Source organism: Poecilia mexicana, unplaced genomic scaffold (genome assembly GCF_051168715.1).
Source record: "Poecilia mexicana isolate PSO_F unplaced genomic scaffold, ASM5116871v1 scaffold_1, whole genome shotgun sequence".
Taxonomy (NCBI): Eukaryota; Metazoa; Chordata; class Actinopteri; order Cyprinodontiformes; family Poeciliidae; genus Poecilia; species Poecilia mexicana.
This window is the reverse complement of record NW_028263370.1, coordinates 9,912,708-9,932,483: the sequence shown is the minus strand read 5'-3', so window position 1 is coordinate 9,932,483 and position 19,776 is coordinate 9,912,708. Positions and strand designations below refer to the sequence as shown.

Here is a 19,776-nt window from a genome sequence, read left to right as displayed (position 1 = left end):
AGTCCACTTAAAATTAAAGTTTATTTGTGGGGCTATAGTTGCCAAAGTTTAAGTACCACACTAAGGTACAATGTTCATATAAAATGTAGAATCAAGGTTGGCATCCCTTATGTAATAGCTAAACCTTCAAAGATGTTCAAGCACCTTTGAACAGCAACTTTCCAACTAAGGTTTAGGACTGAAAAGTGATTAATTGGAGATTAACTCAAACATGCCAATTGCTGATCACTCAGCAAAACTGGCCAATTAAAATCAGATCAGCTACACTGCACTGATAAAGGGCCAAGCCTTTCACATGCTCTTTTTAAAGCTGCAGATGCATACTTTACAATTGATCAAGTGTACATTAAATATTTAAAAGGGAACCAAATTTTTACTTTTTCTGTTTATTGCTTGAAATAAGCTTAAGTGGTAAGACTGCAGAATTTGCCTTTCAGCCAGTTGTCCTAATACTCAATTACCAAATTAATTGTTGCTGCAGCCCTATTAAGATTGGGTTTAATTCAATGGAATACACTGAAGAGCTGCAGCACTGTTTCAAATGTGACAATGAAGTGATTACACAGGAACTCAGAAATTTAGCTAATGCTGCATCAAGGGCCAGAAAGGCTCAACTATTTTAACTATCACATGTAGAGATGCTTATAATCAGTTTTCATAGAATCTTAATGTATAAATCTGGCATCTCCTATCAAGCAACCATGTACAACACAAATCACAGCAGTTTTTCAGCAAAACGTTTATTTCATTTAAGGATTTCACTTTTGGCTGGACTCCGACTTGGATGTGGATGCTCTCAGAGAAGAAAGGCGGCGCCTCTTGGCGATCTGTTCCTGACGCTTCTCCTTGGCCTCCTGTTTTTAAAAATTTAAGAAAACTTGGTTTAAATTTGAACAAAATTTTTTTTTGGTGTTTTAGACATTCTCAGAAAAAAAAAAGTTTTCAACAGTTCAAATGTAAATTCTGACTATCTTAATGACAAGATAGTAACGGCCTTGTCATCAACTTTATTTTGACTTCTATATGGATATACCATTCTAGCAGAGTTTTACAGAAACGGTAATAATCCTATTACTTTTTTGTAGTTCTGAAGCCCAGATCGATTGTAGCATTTTTTAAAAACATTTGAAAATTGAACACACCTTCATCCTCTTGGCCAGCAGCTTGGCATACTCGGAGGCCTCCTCCTTGTTCTTCTGGGTGCGTTGTCTCTTGAGGGCAATGCGGCGGCGCTTGTGCTGCAACACACGAGGGGTCACCAGTCTCTGGATCTTGGGGGCCTTAGTTCTTGGCTTCTTGCCTAAAAGAGGAAGTGGTTATCAGTAACAGTTCAAGACAGCAAAAAATGTGCTAATAAAGAGTGAAGCAACAGAACTGCACATTTCAATCATCTTTAAAATCACTTCAAGTGAAAGAATTCAGAATGTATCCAAACAAATTGTTCTGCCTTCAAGTCAAAAGTGAGGTGACTTCGCTTTGAATCAGGAGTCTCAAAAGAAGTTTGTTTAACCAGTTCTACCCAAAACTGATCTGAAATGTGCAGGTAATTGTGCTGGGTTATGCAACAAAAATATTTTAGGAAAATGGGAAGAGGAACTAGGGAATACAGCAGCTTAGAAGTAGTTATGACTCCCACCTTATAATATTTAGAACAATGGGAGGCATGAGCAGCAGCACAAGATCATAAAATGGCTAATCCAAAAATGTTGCTGTAACTGCAGCTCTCTTAGGGTTCAAGCTCTTACTTTAGCCTAAACATCATTGTGCCTCTATGGGTCAGTTTTACTGAACTACAAGAAAGCAGCTCAGTCACAAAAAAGCCAGAATTGGAATTATTCTGCCTTTTCTACTTTTTGAAAGGAAACGTAGAAATTGTGATGGATCCCAGACTTTTTCAGTACTAATGTTAAAAAATAAACTATAATACACCAATACAATGTTAAAGATGTACCAAAAGAAGGATCGTGCAAAAAGGACATCTCAAAAACAGAAAAAAGTACAGAGGCTCCAGCAACAACTTTAACAGCAGAAAACCTCCTCTGGCTGTTGATTTACAAGCCATAATCTCCATGTTCATGCAGGCTTCAACACAACTTTCACCTTCTTTAGTCAGGGGTCTCCTCACGACATACTGCCTCACGTCATCCTCCTTAGCCAGGTTGAAGAGCTTGCGGATCTTGCTGGCCCTCTTGGGACCAAGTCGGCGAGGGACAGTGCTGTCGGTCAACCCGGGAATGTCCTTCTCACCTTAATGGCAAAACATCAGAATGGGAATGAAATCTGACCACAGAGCAAATTTTCAGTTCCACAAAATTTAAACAGGACATACATACTCAACTCAAAGACTGAAGGGGAACTATAAGATCGTGGTGCTTGCTTTCTTTTTTCAACATAGCACCAGTTACAAGGTATCGTTTACTGACGAGATAAGATTTAGCCATTTGACAGACCATTCACCATCTGTTTTTTGACAACAGATTTGATATTATTTTCAGCTCCGAAGAGTAGGATAGATAATCTCTGCCTTCGCATCTTAATAATTCAATATAGCCAGTTCTCCTGAAGGGGAGAAATATGAAACAAAACACAGAAGATCTAAACATTTCAATTAAACATTATAAAAACTGCAAGTCGTCACAGTGAGGAAGCATTGCAGTTCAACCATCCACTGTCACTGGATCTGGTCGCATCTGGAAAGCAGCTCCACAGTTACTCTGGCAACACACTATCCCCTCTAATTTGACTATTAATCAGTCAAAAGAGACTCCATGGTGTGCCATCCATATATGCAGCAAGTCATTGACCTACATAGACTAACATTACTGATACAGCATGAATAATACCTTTCTTGACGATGACCAAGTTCAGAACGCTGAGGTTGGCATCAACGATGCAACCCCGGACAGACTTGCGCTTGCGCTCGCCGGTCCTGCGGGGACGGTAGCAGGAGTGGCCCTTGCTGAGCAGCAGACGCACACGGCCATGAGTTAGTACCCCCTGTTTCATGGGGAAGCCCTGCTTGTCGTTGCCGCCGCTGATGCGCACCACATAACCCTAGACAAAAACAGTTTTTAACATGTGCAGAAGAAGGCAGTTTCCTTTCAGAATGTCTTAATCTTATACGATTCCTAACAAAGAATATCACTAATCCACAACCAAGAGTTTTCACAAATCTCTAATTAAATATCAGACTTATTAAACCCTTTTGAAAGTCATTAAGTCAAGACCAACATAAATAACAAATCAAGTTAAACTAACAAATTGAATAATTTGGGTTGGAGTTTTTTGACTGACATGTGGATCTATTACTTTTGCAACAAGACTGTTTACACTTCTTCACCTTACCCTATATGCATAGCTTCATAACAGTCATCTTTCAGTCAAACATTAAAATCCCTAATCCAGTCACATCTTAAATATACAAAGCTATGTACAAGTTTACTTTGTACATAATGCGTACATGGACATATTTAGGATTTCTTAAAGTGTTAAAATTGAGATATTTAAATGTGTAACGCTGACTTTTGGATGCTATAAAATTTGCAAATCTGATCACACATCACTTTGTTGTTCCATCCTATTGTAATCCAAATTTCCACCATAAACTAGAAGAAAAAAAATATATATCAATGCAACACTGCACAAAACAAAGTTTGTGTTAATGACAGAAATGCTTAAGACCTTTATTCTTGCCAATTTCCTACAGTCAGCCTCTCAACCAAATCCCACCTTACTCACTAAATTGTGGTGTCTACTTCAAAAACATGTCGCGATACATCCTGCAATCTTAGATGTTCCATTTATTGCAACAAGTCATTGGGAGAGCACAGCTGTTTCAATCTGCCACGATTAACTGGGCTGATCGCATCTGGAAAGCTCCTCTACAGTTGCTCTGGCAACACACTGTCCCCCCTTAAAGACTACAGATCAGTCACAAGGGTCTCCGGTGTGCCATGATGATGAGCAATGGACAGAGAGAAACTTACCTTCCACTCATCTCCCAGAGGGTCAGCAGCCACCTCAGTGGCCATACGCTTCTCATAAAAGATGCGCAGCTTCCTCTCATCATCAACTTCAATCAGCTTCTGGCAGCCGGTAGCAGGGAATGAGATGTTCAGCTTAAAAGCAATTTGAAATAAACAAGTGTTAGAGCTTTTGACCATCATAGAGACGCACAGACAACACGCAAATGCTACAGATGTGATAACTAGGGTAATCAATAACATGAATGAAACTTCTAAACATCTGTGTTAAATATGTTCTAGAAATAGTGCCACAGTTTCAATTAGCGAATGAGTAAAACAGAGGCCTGTTAGCTTCTTTGCCGGGTCCAGTCAAAGCTGAAAAGACTAACTGTGTGTACTCTTTACAAGAACATACCCAGAATATTGTATTAAACTGTTAAAAAGCGTGTATCCCTCGAAACAATAACGGAAATTTCACAAATCCTTTTCAATGTAAGTAGTTGCACACTGTGCGGCCATGTTTCTACAGCTCACTTTCTGACGGGCTAGTCAGCTAGCTCGTCACAATCAAAGCTCATCCTCAACTACAAAGCCACAATACCTGCATTAAACCAAACGTTTTAAAAGTTTAACATGATAGCTTTATTTCAACTAATATATTTTAACGATACTGGCTTTCAAAAACAAAAGAAAAGCAAGTCATGGTTGTACCTTCATTTTGCCAAACCGACCCAACGACGGTCCGCCAGGGGAAAGAGGCAGGATATCCGCTCCGTGATCTCACATAGAACAAAATAATCTCGCGATAGCTAGATGGCCGTCATGAACCACCTTGCTAACAAGTCAATAAAGTAAATTGAAATGAAATAAAGTAATTTTATTTCATTTGTTCTTTTTTATCATCAATAGACGTCAGTCTTAGAAAAAGACAAGCGCATAACAATTAAACCTACATAACATGAGGTTTAATGCTGCTACACAAATAAAAATACAGGCAATAATTAAAATCATACAATGTTACATGATTTGTCACTTTTCTCTTTATATTTTAATAAATTATTGACACTTTTATGTAATTATAGGTTTTATTTATTTATTGTCATTTATATTTCAACCTTATATTTTACTTTTGTGAAACACTTGATATGCAATATGTAGAAAAAAATATATATTTCGAAGTGTAATTAAAGTCAAATTCATTTTTGTGCGCACAAAACTTTGCAAATAAAGCCGATTTTGATTTGTTACCAAAATGTTTTATATACATATGTATTTGCAAATATTTACCCTTGGCCCTCAAACTTAATTTAAAAAATAATGATGAAAATACTAAGATAAAAATATGATTCAATATTTTCTGTTTTTATTCATAATGATTACTTTAACATTCATATTGTCAGTACTTGCAAGAACATAATGCTACAAACAATATTGACCAGTGCAGGGCGCCAGAGAGCAGATTAGTTCGTGACATTGTAGCCTACAGAAGTTGGAAAGTATTTCAATTAATACAATTAACTTAAAATGATTGCAAATGTTTAAAAAAGGAATGTGAAATGCATGAAAGGGCTCAGACTTTCACCATTAGCTCTCCATCGGGGTCAGCGCTATCCATCCGTGCTACAAGATCAGTATTGTTTTCCATTTTTATTCCTGACGGTGGGGTCTCTGTGTGCAGGTGAGGTTTTATGAACCAGGTTACTGTGGGACTGACTGAGTCAGCGTAAAGTGAAATGAGCATTTTGAGTTTTAAAATACCATATAAGTTTGTTATTTGGCTTTTGATGGTTACATTTACAGATTTACCTGTGGAAAATTAATGGAACGGAAGCTTTTAACGCAGAAATCTTCGCATTTTGTTTGAAACTTGTGTTTTTATTGAACCAGCAATCAGAAAACATGCTTCTGAAAAAAAAAACTTCCCTTATTTTTAGCGTAATTTTCCCTTAACAGCTGTGAAAGTATGGAGAGCCATATGAAAGTTGCACTTGGCAGGTGAAGTGAGCGGTCTTCTTGACTTCATCGAAGTATTTTCGACCCCCTGTTGCATCAGTCATTAACCATGAGTTTTTGTGCACTTACAGACACAAACATACACACGCACACACAGAGAGAGAGAGTACTAGTGAGAATTACGGCCATTGCAAGAAAGGATATAAAAATGTGTGACTTATTTTTTTTCTAGTGGCTCTAATAGTCTTTCGTAATTTACAGGCTATTTTACATAAACATAAAAAACTGATCAGTGTCACAGCTGTTAGAAACAATGGCTATCAACCCACTTGTGGAACATTGAATTTATTAATTACGTTATATAAGTGATTATAAATTCTAAGTTATTACTATAGCAACTCACTAAATAAACCATATACTTTTGTAGTTTTTTTGTTGTCGTTTAATCATGAATGTTAAAAAAAAAGAAAAACATCACCAAACACTTCCGGTTTTACTGAAGAAGGAAGCTGGGCGGAGTGAGTCCTCTTGCACAGTGTGAACACTCTTTGAGGCCAGAGTGAGCAGCTGTCAGAGAACGAGGCAGAGCGTCACGAAGAGCAGAGAAGAGGCTTTGTGGAAGGAAGGACTGAGTGAAAATGCTGCACAGGAGCGAGCCCCGACATCAACACTTGTCCACAGTCCGACTCAGGATCCAGACTTTAAACTGCTAGCGTGTCGCCGCCGAGCTGGCTCATACCACGGACTTTCCCTCGGCTGTTGTTTTTGTTTTGCTCTAATCTGCTGGAGGATCACAGACTGAACAGCGCTGCTGTCCACTCGACAGGACTAGTCCAGACATGAGCAACGTTAACCCGATTTTCTGGGACCAGTTGCAGGCTGGCAGCTCCGATGTCGACTGGTGTGAAGGAAATTACCTCATCTACCCCAGCATCGCTGAATTTTACAACACGGTCGGTATGAAGTCTGTGTTTTGGATAATGCAGTTTTGTTTACAGCCGGGGTTGCTCTGCTTTTGTTTCGCTCTGTCATTAACTGCCTTCTCACACTTCATCAACACACCGCCGTGTTACCAGTAATAAAGGCTCCTATGAGTTAAAGAGACTTTTAAAAAGTTAATCTGCTTTAAATGTTTTCCTCTCCAGTTCAGCCGCTCTGCTGGACCCAGTGGGCAACACGTTGTTTTGATGCCACGATGCTGTTTCCTCAAAGTGTTGTTTTGTTATTTCATTTCAGATCAGCAACGTCTTGTTCTTTGTTTTGCCTCCCATATTGATGTTCTTGTTCCGTGAATATGCCCAGCATTTCAACAGCGGGATCTACCTCATCTGGATCCTGCTGGTGGTGGTCGGTAAGTGAATGACCTCCTCTACTTCATAGTGAGGATGAGCATAGTGAGGAAGAAAGCACTGAAGACAGCTTCAGTGCTTTCTTTTTTTGTTTTGTTTTGTTTTAAAGAAAATTAGCAAATAGTTTTTATTTGTGGGAAACCACAGGTGAAAAAAAAGCAGCTTCTTCTCTGTGTACATGCAGTTTCTGTTATTCATACAGGCTGCTGAAAAGTATTTTGAAATATGGAAAGTTATCTGCTTAATCTGCCTGAGTGTCCTCTGTGTGCTGATATAATGTCAGACTGGCAGGATACGAGTTGAGATCAGAACCCACATCTCAGGGTGGGGGCATTTCCACCATCTGCTCCTTGATTCATTTCGTCTTCTTTGTTTCTCAAAAATCATTTTGTAAAACGCAGGGAAGCCTCGATTATGTAACTGTGCTGCAAACTACGCCGTGTTACTCATACTTTTATGTTTGATTCTGGTGGGGTGTGTGTGTTTCTCTAGATGATCTTCTTAAATTTAATTATTTAAAAATGTAAGCTGCACAAAATCCTGAATTGCAATATTACAATTTGAAATGCCTGCATGGACAGCATATTTCTTGGAAATGTAGCATTCTAATAATAAACTTGACCTCCTTAATGAACTTTCACGAACTCTGGTATTCAGGTATATTTTTAATTAATAAAGCTCACAATAAATAATTGGGGGGCATGATATAATTGTTAATTTTCAAAAATGAACAATTAAAACCAGAGTTCAGCACAAATTTCTAAAAACACCTGATGAACATGCTGATCTCTGTCCACTGGTCTGATGTCCTGTTACCTACTGTCACAGATGAAGACAAAAGGAAACGTGACTGTGCTCGTTTTCCACTTTAGATGCGATTACTGCTACATGATTAACGAAGCCTGCTCAGTGTCTCCATGGGATGTTTTTTCTCACGGACTGAGGTCACCTCTCAGGAACCGGTGAGGGGAGGGCTGGGTGGAGGACTTGGTGGTGGGTGGTTCTGGTTATCTTTGCTGACTATGCAACCTGCGTGTTTTCAAACAGCGCTGGCACCCGGCCTCCATTCACACACAACGGCTCCATTCACTGCTGTGATCTATAAATCAGAGGTGCATTTTAACAGTATTTGCTTAAGAATGAAGCTATGATCTACTAGCTTGATATTTGTTCTGAAAAAAAATAAATAAATAAACATATTGATTTCCTTTTCAGAACAAGACGTACAATTTATAAAACATTTGTAAATGTTTATACTTCCAACTACATTATTTTTAACCCTCCTCTTCTGCAGTTTATTAGAGCCACTTTGTATAATTTATAGTGTGTCAGAGACTCCATTTTTCAGCTCATTTGTAAACAACTTGCCTCACAGCTAAAGGGAAAAGAAGAGACCAGGAGGCGTTTGGTTCCATTTTTCAGAAACAGGGCAAATTCATAGACTAATAACAAGCAGAATTTAAGGTTTTTTACTCACTCTTTTTATTTCAGTGTGTAGTATTATAATTTTAGGGCACTAAGCTTAAATTTCAATGTTGTTATAGGCAGGACTACTTTTACCGCATTACATAATAAAGTCTCAACAATATTAGCTTATACAGTGTAATCCAAGTTGTAAAATATTGTAACTCTTAAGTAGAGATGGAAAATATTGCATGAAGTCATGTTGTTTTATTAAAACCTTCTTCACAATATGTAATATGTATATTTTTATACTACATCAAACCTTAAGGAGTGTTCATTCAGCTGACAATTAGTGTGCAGCAACAGGTGGGGAAGGGGAATTGGGGCATTACTCAGTCATTCTGGAACTTTCTCTAGTATCTTATTATAAGGACTTTAAACCATAGGGGCAGATTGATGAGAATGTTTTTGAAAATTTAATCTTTTAAAAAATCTTTCTTTAATCCTTACCCCTTACATTAGTAGAATCTTTGTACACGACTAGAGAATAAGAAAAGAATCCTACGGGTAGCATTTCAGCTATGTTGTGACTGTGTCCCATTAAGAATATTTTATTAGTTGATGACTTAATGGTACTAAAATAAGCATAAAAGGCTTTTATAAATGGATAATATATGCAAAAAACTCAAAGTTACAAAATAAAACGTTTTTTCAATTGGCATTCATAGTTCATCTTATAATGTAAAAATACAATTAGTATGCAGCAGCTGTTCCATAGGTTGTCTGAGGTCAATATTTCAGGTTTTAGTGATTCATAAAATGACCTAATTGTTTTGACAGCTTGGTGGATAAGCAGATATGTGGCCATAATAAAATCTCTAGTAGATTCTGGTCACACCACTCCTTTGTGATTTTGTAACTTACCAGTTTTGAACTTTCCACTCAATGTTTAGTTCCAACAACAACAGAAGTTGTTTTAAAACGGAAATGTTCTTCAGTTAATGTTCGCACTTATTACCTTTATTTATCTTTGCGACTTTCTTTCTCACAGGCATCGGATCAACGTATTTTCATGCCACACTCAGCTTCCTCGGCCAAATGCTGGATGAGCTGGCCATTCTTTGGGTGCTCATGTGCGCCATCGCCATGTGGTTTCCCAAGAGATACCTGCCGAAGATGTTCAGGAGAAATCGGTATGTCGATCTTTCCAAACGAAACCACTAGGAAGTAGAAACGCGGCTTGAGATGTACGGAAAAGGCTAATTGGTTTATTTATTTATCTTTTTTTTAAGAGACAGATGTGGAGTTTACTGTGGGTCATTGGCTTCTCTTATGATGCATCTACTGTTATGACTCATTACATCTAAATATAGGCACATCCAAGATAGCTGACACCAGTAAAAGCAGCATCACATGTCTGCACTTCTTGTATTGTCACAGAGACTTGATGGCTGCTCTCTCCTGCTGCAGGCTGTCGCTTAACATTTCCTCCGCTTATTGCTCATCGGCAGCTGAACCAAGTGCATGTGAATTATTTGAATCTCGTGGTCTTTCTTTTTCTGAAGCAGGTAAAAAAGAACAAAAGTTGGCTAGAATCACATGGAGAGAAAATGAAACAACAGCAAAACACAAAGTAGAACTACAGTGAAAAGGTCTAATTTAATATAACACAGCTAGAGTAAACGACCTGGATTTGCTTAATACAAGTCAAATTATTTTGTTCATACAGGACTAACATACAGTAACGCATTATCAACACAAACTACAAGTGGATAAACAGTTTGGTCAGGTTGCCATCCAGAGATTGTTTCATATTGTTGCTTGTTTTTGCTTCTTTGTGTAGTTTAAGGTTTAAAGTGGTCATTGGCATCCTGTCTGGGGTCACCACCGGACTGGCCTTTGTTAAACCTGTGGTCAACTCGCTGTCGCTCATGACTCTGGGCATCCCCTGCACAGTGCTGCTTATCACTGAGCTTAAAAGGTGAGTAGAGATTATCTGATCCCAGCGTACATTACACAACATCACACGACAAAACGTGAACCTTCTGCTCTGCATGAGTCAGTCAGAAACAAGAGTAAAATTTGTATGAGCAATAAATGCTGCATAACATCTTAATGAAAATGATCGGCTTTGTTTGTGCCATTTCTATCGCTGACTCATTTCCAACTCTAACGTGTTTTTGTGTCCGTTCCATTGTTTCTCTGCGCTTGTGAGTCATGCTATGACTGCGTTGGTTTAGGAATTTGTCATTCAAATTCAAGCTGCAAAATATTTTTTTGAGTTTTTCCTGTTATTCCTAAATCTATTGCCCAAGATTTTTAGTTGAAGTCCTTTGTTCCTGTCATAAATCATTCACTGTTTTGGTATCGCTGTCGCTATTGAATCAGTATTTAAGCAGAATGGAAGCTAATAATGTTCAGGAATTTGTCTATCATTTGCTCATTGTTTCCTTTAAGTAAATGTGGTCATGTGACTTTCAGGCATATTCCACAGGAAATATTCCAAATTGTAAATTCCCCATGTTAGTTTTGGGAATTAACTAAAATTAAGAGGTAATCTAAACAAACTGTATCATAATCAGACATAAACATCAACATTCTATTTGCCATAAGTGGACATCTATGCATAATGTGTAAAAATACCTCCAAGTCAAAATTCTATCAAGGTTTAATTATTTTGTCAAACAATAAATTCTTTCATTAAACAACAAAACATGAATTGTTAATTTTATTTTTAGTTTTGATCATGGGTCATATTCTGTATTATTCTATAAGAGCTGACTGGTCCAAAACTTGAACAGCAGTCAAACTTTGGAAATAATGTGGGATTTAAAAGCTTATGAAAAAAATGTAAAATTAAACTTAGATTAGTCTCAAGATTTGAGCATTTTTCTAATTTATTTATGTGCAGTGGCTAAGTACCTGCATTCAAATGGTTAATGGCACACAATGGAAATACATTAGGATGAAATAACAATAGGTGGGTGTTGAGTGTTGAAGAAAGCACAATGCTGCTTGGGTTTAGGAGTCTCTTTATGCCTTAATGATTTATGGATCAAAAGTTAAATGGCTAAAACAAACAAAAAATTCCTTCAAAAGTAGACAAATGCTGAACTGAAAATGAGTGAAAAAAAAATCCAAAAGTGAAGGAGTGAAACCTCCTGAAACCCGGAACAACCACTAATCAAGACTTCTTGGATCTAGGAATGAAACATGAAGGACGACTCGTCACTACGGCACAGTGCCGTATTTAGCAATAACATGTGGTCAGATCACTGAGAAAACCCTAATGGCTTCACCGACTACAGCACAATAACACTTGATCTTCAATCTCTTGCAATTTTAATGTTGAAGGCACGTTATCTTATCCCGACTAATAGATTATTTTTACGATCGTATGTCCCTGCAAACACATTTTCAACAAACTCGTTGTTTGTGTCAAAGAGAGACCCTGTGTCAGAGCCTCTAGGCATTTCCTCTGTCTCAGTATCTGCATGTTGTGCTTTTCCCCCTCAACACTTACTTACAAGCATCAGTCCTGAAACATTAGGTCACCTATTGTTTAATTTCTGGCTAATTCTTGACATTGCTGCAGCACCAGTCATCTGTTGAAGCCTCTTGTTATTTTGCCAAGACCAGACAGAGTTCCTGTAGCCATGACTGATGGACTCCTGTCCTCAGAAAGAACATACTGTTTTGTTGTTGTTTGACTTTTCTACACTGTGACTCTTGGCCCCCCTTTGACGGAGTTCCAGCTGCACAAAAAAACAAAGTCCTCGGTGTCTCAGACGGACAATGTAACGCTTATTTAAGCGGAAAGTGTAAAAGCAGAAATTCTAGTCAGAGCTTTGCCATAAAATGTGTTGTCACTATCAGAGAAGATGAAGGGATGATGAAAAAGCCTGAAGATAAATATATGAAAAACTAAAAATATATTACATTAAAATTTAAAACTATAGACAAATCCAACTTTTAGTTTGTCTACATTCTTCAAGAATGGAAAATATATCATGATAGGAAGTTTTTATTTTTATTTTTTTGTGAAGTATTTAAGCTGCAGTGGGCGTGCCATTTGTGAAGGCCATCAGGGGTTCAGTTTTCAACCTTGAGGCCTTTGCTGCATTTCTTTCTCTCTCTCACTGCCCATTTCCTGTCTGATTACTCTGCATGAAAGCCACTAGGAAAACAATTTTCAAACAAAATCATTTCTGGTACACTAATTGCTACCGTCGCATTGAATACTTCGTATGACCCCCCCCCAACCCCTGTTGCCAGTAAGACAGCTCTTAGTCTTCTAAAACATTTCATAAGGTTGGAGCCTACAGAGAGAGATCTTCAACAGCCTCTCTAATGATCTTTCTATATCATCTCTCATATTCAGTCCACTAGCAGAATCCATCAGACTTTTAAAGGTAAAATTACAGGTATTTCACAGAGTTTAAGATGCCACACACTCTCCCAAGATTAATGGTACTTTTGGAAATAAAACAGGCTCCACGGATTCTACATCATTGAGCAGTTGCCATTGGCTATTTTCAATATTAACCTTTTTTTTATTTTATTTTAGATAGTAACTTTTAAGTTGTGACTTTGGATGGGAGAGCAATAAAAACAGGCCAGGTATTTCTGCTTTTTCTCTCTCTGTCTCCTAAATTCTGCTGACTTTGAGTTACAAGAATAGTTTTTGAGTGTTTGCAATCAGGGCACTCAAACTAAGTTCTTCACATAGCTCCAGTCGCACTCTTGACATCAAATATGCAATTTATAGCGTCATTAATGGAAAATATTTCCACGAGGTAAACAACTCCAAGGAGTTGCACTAAATAAGGTTTTTTCTTTCTCAAATTCTCCAGCACATTCAGCGGCGCTCCCTCCAAACGGGACTCCTTGTTCTGTCATTTTTTTCTTATCTTCGTTTCTCCTGCAACATGAGAGGACAGCAGATATCCTGCAGCCTGCTGATAGTTTTCGTAGGCAGGAAGAGATGTTTGCCAACCGAGGACAGTCTGTACATTAAGTTATGGAGGCCAAGTGGCGCAATGCTTTAAGAACAGTCAGAATTTTCTTCTATGGGAATACAAACAATTGGTGTATATCTGAGCGATAATGATGGTTTAATGACTTTTTGCTTTTTTTATTCTAGTAGTTCCTGTTGCTAATGAGACACTGTTACCCCTTTCCTGTTTCCTTGAAACGGTTACATAATATAGAGACACTTTACCAGCAAGGCTGGTCAGCTGACTTTCTTCCCTTCATAAAAATGTAGGCAGAAAGAGTCAAGTAATTTAGATTTTTCTTTTTGCCACATTTTATGCCTGAACCACCTCAGCTGACTCCTTTCAAAGCGGAAGAGTGGCAGCTCTTCTTCAAACTCCGTCCCAGGCGATGGCGCTCCTTTCCCACCACAAAGATCCTTTTCATTCCAGCTTAAATCCACAATCTTTTTCTTCAGTCATGATCAATTCATGATGACCATTAGTCAGGGATCGGACCGATGGACCGGTGACTGCAAACATTTGCTTTTCAAGGCAAATAGGGTCATTTTTATAACATAATCAAGTAACTTTGTTACCGTTAGTTGTTATAAAAATGCTATAAATATCAAATATCACTTATTTAAATTATATAAAAGCAATTTTACTTCTTGATTTTAATGCCTTGAAGTTGGGCCTCTGTCTCTTTAAAATCTCTTGCTCTTTCTGAAACTCTGCCTTCAGGAAATTATCACAACATCGCTTCTCTGTTAACCCTTTAACAATGTTTTTATGAGCGTTACACTGAGAATTAGCTCAGAAACTGCAGCTTTAAGGAGGAGCTTTGCCTTGAAGGTGGCACTTGGTCCAACCAGGTGTTTTGGACAGTTGAATAGTTGCCATAGCAAATTAAAAGATTTCTCAAACATGCACGAAAGTATTAAGGCAACACTCCAGGTATGTTTTTGATGAGGGAATAACATCATATTATGATGAAAAAAGTTGATTTTACGTAATACTCTCCCTTTAAGTAAACAACTCCTTAATATTGATTTGTTTTTTAAAGTACTAGTTCTACTGGCAGATTATTTAGCTTATTACAATAAATTTTCCCATCCTGTAAGTGAAATATTTTGCCGGTAAATTTTCATCAATATTAAGGAATTATTTACTAAAACAGGCTACTATGTCTTGCTGAAAAGTTGCTTATAAGTTAGCTTTGGCTTTTTTGTAAGTACACTAACATATTTGCACAAGAAACTTGACCAGAAATACCTAGTGAGTAATTTCTGGTTCAGAACTATGGCTTCATATTTAGAGGAGCTGATCCTCCCTCCTGCACTAAGAACAAGAGGCATCTTGTGCTGAAAATGGGACAATGCTTTGGGTAAATAAGGACCCGTCAGCCCTTAAAGAACATCCCCAGCACCACATACACAAACATGGACATAAACTCCCAACCAGAACAATAAAACTCTTGTAATCTGCTCAACCAAACTCACAGCTGGCGCTACAATTATGTCAGTGCGCACAATAAGCCTCGATGTGAACAAAGGTTAAAAACTAAAACCACGTTTCAAGTCCTGTTTGACACCTCACTCCTTGAAACAATGGCACCAAATAAGGCACCAGTGAAACGGTGCGACTCCACCAGAAGAGAAGCTGAAACATTGTCTCCGCCAGCGCACTGCTGGCGTCATCAGAACAGCTCTGTCACAGTCAGGCCTGCACGTCTCTGCCTCAGTGTCACAAGGATTTCTAAGGAGGACAACGCTAAGAATAGCTAATCAGTGGCACTCTGGATTAGCAAGTCTTTGTAGGTCAGGCGATGTTTATTTACGTGGGGATTACATACAACTTTCCCTCTTAAACACCCACATGTGGCAACATCAGGGACTATTTAAGAAAAAGAACCTTCTTATTAGACACGCAGTGGAATATTTTTTCACCATGAAGTCACAGTCATACCAGAGTGCACCCTCTATGGTTTTGATACGTGAATAATATGGTCTGTAAGAGTAATTTAAATGTAACCTCAAGCAAAAAAAAAACAAAACACATAATACATCCCATGGCCCATGTACTTATTTCTTACTTATTACTTATTTCTATAACAGTTGAATCAAAATGGAAAGGTTTATGGAAAGTGAGTGAACCCAAAACTCTAGATTTTTTACAAAATGCATAATTTAATTTTTCACACAGATAAACGATTTATAGATTTGTTAGATATTAAATCAAAAATAGTTAACACTTATAGTGACAGACTCTGATAATTGTTGCATTAGATGTAATTGTTAAACTGCAATGGAAAAATGACTTGCTCTGTAGTTGTATGAAAAAGTATCTGCATTAATTCTGAAGCGACTGACTGGGCCATTGCTGCCCATTGACGTTATTTTTAGCCATTTTATTTTAGATTTGCAGGTTTTCTCGGACAAGTTTCGCACACGCTTTTATTCTCTGAGACTGAAACATACCTTGCGTGTGTGTTCAGCGTCGCACACATTTCTCATCTCACTCTCATTGCAGGTGTGAAAACTCGCGAGTGTTCAAGCTCGGGCTGATTTCTGGGATCTGGTGGGCGCTGGCTCTGCTCTGCTGGATCAGCGACAGGATATTCTGTGAAATGTGGTCGTCGGTCAACTTTCCCTACTTACACTGTGCTTGGTGAGCTCAGAGTCAAGTCGGAGAACGCATGCTGTTTATTATCTGGAAAATTAAAGTTAATCAAAAATTTAAAGACTAATCGCACATCACCCTGAACACACCATCCCAATTGTAAAACCTGGTGGTTCTCTGGGGGTTGCCTTTTTGATGAGAAGATGCAAGTAGCTAAAAATTCGGATCAACAACAGTTTAGATCAAACCATGTTAATGTGTCAGAATGGCCTCATCAAAGTCGAGACTCAAATTCAACTGAGAATTTGTGGTGACGGATGGTCTTGATCCAATCTAAGCTCGAGTTGTTATACATAGAAGAAAATGTCAGTTTGTTGATATGCTTCTATTCAAAACTCATACAGACATACCACAGGCAATTTATTTTGCAGTGGGTTTTATTTTGGAGTATCAATACACCAGACATTTCGGCTTTCGACTTGTAAAGCAAATAAATGAAAAGGAAACCGTCTAGGATTTTCCTTTCAGTTCAGTCTTGCAGTAGTTTATCACAGTGAGACGAATTGAGCTGCTTGCCTTTTCAAGGTTCTTTAAGAATGTCAGAATGTTAGACTGTAAAGAAAAATGCATTGTTGAACATAGCATTGCCTTACTGGTACTGCTCCTGCTCCCTCAGGCACATCCTCATCTGTCTGGCCTCCTACTTAGGCTGCGTCTGCTTCGCCTACTTCCACGTGGCGACCGAGGCGCCGGAGCAAGGCCCGGTCATCATGTTCTGGCCCAACGAGAAGTGGGCCTTCATCGGCGTGCCGTATGTTTCGTTACTCTGCGTCCACAAGAAATCGTCCATCAAGGTGACTTAAGGTGGCCTTAGAAGTACTCAGCTCTACAGTTTTAACACCAGCATGATACGGCAGTCCGTCTGCGAGTCGTGTTGCCCCGCATCGTGTTCTCTTTGATTTGACCGGTAGATACGATGCACTTGTTCAAAGAGTATGAACTTTTTCCTTCTCTGGAATCCTCTTTGAATCCTGACAGAGCAGGGATTTATGCAACTTTGATGTCATTAGTTTGTGAAATATGCTGCAGGGTATCTCCTTAAATAACATATCAAAGCCAACAAACCTTTATAGTGTTCTACACCTATACTCAGGCTTTGCATGAGACGTCGTGTAACCATCTCAGTGATAGTGTTGCAGTTAACTATCTGTAGATTTTCTAAACTTTGGAAGACCTCAGTATTAAGCGTTATGCTGCCTCAATAATTATTACTATAGCAACTCGTCGGTGCCAGGTTTAGTAACAGTAATTTCACCACATGTAACTATTACAAAACCAAGCCAGTCACAGAAGACTCTGAAATTATAAGCTGGTTCCCAACAAGAACATAATTCACACCAAGCCTTAGGCCTCTTTTTAGCCTTTAGATGTGTTCCTTTCTTCAAGCATGCTACCCTGATAGTAATTTTGCTATGTTTTGCAAAATATCAATGCAATACTCAGTTATTTTCCAAAGAACATGTGTTTCCTATCGAAGTTGGTACCTTTAATTGTGGTGAACACAGTATATTGTCAAGAAACAGAAATAGTTAGATTTTGATATCAGAACATGGTTTCTAAGCTATTTTCCTCAAAAATTAGTCTTGTAATGTTAGTATTTTAGAGTTAACCAGGTTTATTATACTTCATTTCAAATTAAGATATTTCATAAAGTGGCTACTCCTCAAGGCTAAGGTAATCTAAAATTGTGCAAAGACATTTCAGCCAAGATATTAAGATACAGAAAATGGAATAGTAATTGCAAGTGAATGTGCATTGTTTCTGTAAGTTTGAGCACGTTTGTAGAGAGGAACAACTTTTTTTTTTTTTTTTTAACTTTTTCCATTATACCAAAACTATGTAAGAGTCATTATTGAAAAAAAAATGCCAATGTATGAAATAGAGGGATGTATTTTTGATGTTTCTAAATGAAATGCCAATCCCAAAGGATAAGAACTGTTTACGTTTTTTCTTCTCAAATATTTGTTTGAGTGTCAACGCCTCACACTGTTTGACTTTTCCACTCAAACTGCATTGCAAAGATTTTGAGCAACTAAAGATGTCAAAATAAGTTGTGCAATCATAGAAGGTCGATGAAGGGTTACAATTTTCAAAAACCCGACAAAAAAAGATTCTGAGACAATATTTTTTTCAGAAAATAATTTGTTGTTGAGCTATTTGTTGTTTCAATTTCCATTTTACAGTGTTTCTGCTTTTTGTTCTGCCAGACTTTGTTTTTGAGAGAAACCTTAGGGAGGATTGATGACGTGAAGAGATACCGATAGTACCTGCAGTGTAATGCACAACACGCTGCATTGTTGCAGCGTGTTGTGCATTACAACAGGTGGCTGAAAGTGATGAGTTCATTGAGTCCTGCAGTGAAAGTGAAAACACTCATGCCATAAGAAGCGAATCGGCATCACACATTAAGCAGCCAGTGTAAAGAAAGCAGGGCTTTAAATCCTGCTTTCTGCATTGTGATGCTTGACAATAAGGAAGGATTGTTATTGGCTCAAATCTGTATGAATCTCAGTGTTTCTCCACTTGCATTCTTAATACAGATAAGTTGCACAGAAATATTTATTTTCATAAATTATCCTGTTTTGTATACAAACATTTGTAGCAGATTAGAGTTTTGATATTTTCTGTAATAAACGAAGCAAATTTTGAACATGGCTACTGTTGTGTTTATTGTCCAACTGCTGACTCATACAGTTTGAATATTATGGTAAATGTAAATAAGTTATATTGTGGCTTATTTTAGTGTAATTGAGACGAGCCTTTTGACACCTTTGTAAGTCAGGTTAACAACTCTATTCTCTACTTACGACAGTTAAATGTTTCTGAAACGGTGGCAAATAATTTTGGTGTACCTGAAGGTTCTACATTCGGTTCTCGTTCTCAGCTTGATATTGACTTCTACAGTTCTGGAAGGACTAAGGACTGCGTGGGGTGGGGTTTGTAAAAACAACTGTCCAAAACTCACATTTATGATTTCAATAAGAGATTAACGGCTTAACTGAGATGCAGATAACAGAAGCTGCCACTAGACGGCGGCGTTGCTCCGTGTTCGAAACTCGTACAATCGGCTTATTATTCAGTGAATCATTACAGCCTCAGGATTCTTACAACCTACTCTGTAAAGGTTTTAATGAATCTACTTTCTATTACGGTACAATAATAAGTTGCTTACCGTAGTATAACACTAAAACAGAAAACGATGAGCTCAGATGGAATAAAGAACCTAAATTCCGTATTCCTGTCAAAGAAAAAGCACAGATCCACTTTATAAATGTAAAAAAAAAACCTCCTAGAAGATTTACTGTGCGTCATATGATTTTCAATTTAAAATTACAATCCATCTTTGTAGGACAGTGTTCTTTGTTAAAAATAACGTCACAGCTTGAAGTAATAGCCCAAGTTATATTTTTATTAACAACAATACTACTACTACTACTAATGATAATAATA

At 37.8% G+C, this 19,776-nt stretch overlaps 2 protein-coding genes across 2 annotated transcripts; one reads left to right on the top strand and one right to left on the bottom strand.

Annotated features, from left to right (window-relative positions):
* Positions 1-724: 724 nt before the first annotated feature.
* Positions 725-4,784, bottom strand: rps6 (ribosomal protein S6). The gene is made up of 6 exons (XM_014989526.2): positions 4,677-4,784; positions 3,987-4,118; positions 2,844-3,054; positions 2,101-2,247; positions 1,143-1,300; positions 725-854 (listed from the first exon to the last, which is right to left on the bottom strand). The coding sequence occupies exons 1-6, from the start codon at positions 4,680-4,682 to the stop codon at positions 759-761; spliced, it is 750 nt and encodes a 249-aa protein (XP_014845012.1). The 5' UTR covers positions 4,683-4,784; the 3' UTR covers positions 725-758.
* Positions 4,785-6,448: 1,664 nt separating this feature from the next.
* acer2 (alkaline ceramidase 2) lies at positions 6,449-18,976 on the top strand. Its single transcript, XM_014989525.2, has 6 exons — positions 6,449-6,871; positions 7,155-7,269; positions 9,723-9,864; positions 10,515-10,652; positions 16,177-16,314; positions 16,943-18,976. The coding sequence occupies exons 1-6, from the start codon at positions 6,758-6,760 to the stop codon at positions 17,127-17,129; spliced, it is 834 nt and encodes a 277-aa protein (XP_014845011.2). The 5' UTR covers positions 6,449-6,757; the 3' UTR covers positions 17,130-18,976.
* Positions 18,977-19,776: the final 800 nt, after the last annotated feature.

Coding starts and splice junctions, on each gene's coding strand:
- rps6 (XM_014989526.2), bottom strand. Junction 3,055..3,986: donor CTCTGGGAGATGAGTGGAAG/GTAAGTTTCTCT, acceptor GTTTTTGTCTAG/GGTTATGTGGTGCGCATCAG. Junction 855..1,142: donor TGCTGGCCAAGAGGATGAAG/GTGTGTTCAATT, acceptor TTTTAAAAACAG/GAGGCCAAGGAGAAGCGTCA.
- acer2 (XM_014989525.2), top strand. CDS start 6,758: ATGAGCAACGTTAACCCGATTTTCTGGGACCAGTTGCAGGCTGGCAGC. Junction 10,653..16,176: donor CTTATCACTGAGCTTAAAAG/GTGAGTAGAGAT, acceptor CTCTCATTGCAG/GTGTGAAAACTCGCGAGTGT. Junction 16,315..16,942: donor CCCTACTTACACTGTGCTTG/GTGAGCTCAGAG, acceptor CTGCTCCCTCAG/GCACATCCTCATCTGTCTGG.